Source organism: Penaeus chinensis, chromosome 10 (assembly GCF_019202785.1).
Source record: "Penaeus chinensis breed Huanghai No. 1 chromosome 10, ASM1920278v2, whole genome shotgun sequence".
NCBI lineage: Eukaryota > Metazoa > Arthropoda > Malacostraca > Decapoda > Penaeidae > Penaeus > Penaeus chinensis.
In genome coordinates, this window is record NC_061828.1 from 8,932,564 (window position 1) to 8,935,063 (window position 2,500).

Below are 2,500 nucleotides of genomic sequence, written 5' to 3' on the forward strand. Positions count from 1 at the left end.
AGAGAAATAAAAAGAATGAGTAAAAAAAAAGGAGGAAATATAGAGATGAATGAATGAATGAGAGATTAAAATAAAGTGAAAGAGAGAGAGAGAGTGAATGAATGTAAAAAGGAAAGAAGCTAATATAAAAATATATATAAAGAGAGAGAGTCCAAGTGAATGAGTCAAAGTGAAAAGAGAAGCAGTGCTGAAGAAGTTTACTAAAGAGAGGTTTTACGGACGAGCCTAGAATGTTGCTTCAGCCATCAAGGTTTCGCGCGCTTTTCGTAAATTTCCGTTATGATGTGGTGGCGGCGGCAGTTTAGGGGCGGATATCGTCAAAATAAGATTAAATTAATCTATTGATTTACTGATTCATCCATTGATACCTTCGAGTTAGTTTTGAAGAGAGAGAGAGAGATGATTATGTCTAGGATCTGGCCATCACCATTAAATCTAATATTGGCGCTGGTCTCTATGTAAAATATCTTCCAATATTTATGAAGTTAGTTTCTCAATCATTTCATCGAGGAGAAAACATCAAATAAAATAATAAATATCATATATTTGCTGAGAGTGACTTCAGTTTCGGATGATATAGAAAATCCCTAATTTAAACTACACAGAGGCCGGTAAATGCATGTCATAGTAAGAACAAATAACCATAAGAAACACACAGCAATAACTGGGGAATAATGTACTCACTCCTACAGGAACTGGCAGCTTTAACCCCCTATAAAGCATAATGTTTGATTCCGAGGTCTTCAACATTATACATCCGCATGGTAAGCTTTGCAATGCATGTTTTTTTATTTCAACATTAAAATGGCCTTTTTCTTCGTCATAACAGGTGTTAAGTAAATGTATTTTGTTGATGATTGTTCACATTAATGCAAATTATTTTGATAACTGATTGGAATATTTTCATAAAAAAGTATGTCTATTTCCGATTGGGTGTGCATGTCGAATACTTGATCCTTATAATAAATAGTTCATGATTAAAGTTAAGTCATTAGTATCTTCCTTCTTATCAGTTGCTTTGCCATCATAATACAATTGTTGTTGTTGTTGCTGTTGTTATTGTCGTTGTTATCGATATTATTATCATTATTAATGTCATTATTATTATTATAGATTTTTTAGATATTATTTACCTAAAGTGACACTTATGATGGTGATCTACATTTCTCCCCTTTGACACTGCATTTTTAAGTTAATATTTACGCCACAGTATAACACTGAGATTTCTAATTCTCACCCACTTTCTTGGTCAAGGAATCCTATTAAGAATGACTTTGTGGTTAGATTTTGAAACTGTCTCCTTGCAGTCTAAAGAAGTTCATCGTGTGTTATTATTAATATTGTTGCTGTTTGAACTGTTGTTGTTATTATTATTATAGATAACATTATTACTATTAGTAGTGTTTCACTATTTTTATTATTATAGTACTATGATGGCCATCATCATTATAACTGCAATATTATTATTATTGCCATCATCAGTAGTAGCACTAGAAGTAGTTCGTTACCGTTGCCTACTTTATTAGTAACATTATTATGATAATTAAGATCATCAAAATCTCCGTCATCATCACCATCATCATCGTCCTTATTGCCGTCCTTATCCACACGCAATGTCCCCTTCAGGTGCCAACGGCCTGGCCAACCCGCGCGACTTCCTGACGCCCGTTGCTTGGTACGAGGATAGGGAGGCCGCTGACTACCGCATCATTAACAAGTATCAGGTATTCTTATCTCCTTGCTTGGGGATACTATTTATTCGTATGTATTGGTCAAGGTACAGGTGCTCTCGTGTCCTTGTTGGTGGTACGAGTCAGTTAGATTTCCTGGTTGTGTACAAACTACTTATGTACTTTGTATTTATATGATGTAGTGCCAGAACATATATGCCAATATCATATGTGTGTGTGTGTATGTGTCTGTGTGTGTGTGTGTGTGTGTGTGTGTGTGTGTGTGTGTGTGTGTGTGTGTGTGTGTGTGTGTGTGTGTGTGTGTGTGTGTGTGTGTGTGTGTGTGTGTGTGTGTGTGTGTGTGTGTGTGTGTAGTTGCTTTAGTATGAATGATGGAGGACGTGGGAACTGCAAGGATACTACTTGTCAGACAGCTTTAACTAGCACTGACAGGCACTTTCACTTCCCAAGTAACGCTCACGTCACTCACTACCTCCTGTCCACAGGGGCACCTGTTCGAGGCACTCCAGGGGCATTCGCCCTTCGACGTGGTGGCTTGGCACGGCAACTACGTCCCCTACAAGTACAACCTAAAGCACTTCATGGTTATCAACGCAACGGCCTTCGATCACGCTGTGAGTCTGTCGAGAGAGCTTTGGTCTTCGTAAGGTCGTAACGATTGACAATTTATAAAGTTTTTGATGTATGTGATATAATTTTGGGAATCATCAATCTCTCTATCTGTCTATCTATCCATCTGTATGAATGTGTGTGTATATATATACATATATAGATAGATAGATAGATAGAAAGATAGATAGACTATACAT

General features: G+C 36.8%; 1 protein-coding gene across 1 annotated transcript in view; it reads left to right on the plus strand.

Moving 5' to 3' along the window:
• Nucleotides 1-2,500, plus strand: part of LOC125029627 (homogentisate 1,2-dioxygenase-like) — a 17,465-nt gene that overhangs the window by 12,064 nt on the left and 2,901 nt on the right. The window contains 2 exon segments of the mRNA XM_047619610.1: nucleotides 1,627-1,724; nucleotides 2,177-2,305. Coding sequence (XP_047475566.1) covers nucleotides 1,627-1,724; nucleotides 2,177-2,305 — 227 coding nt within the window.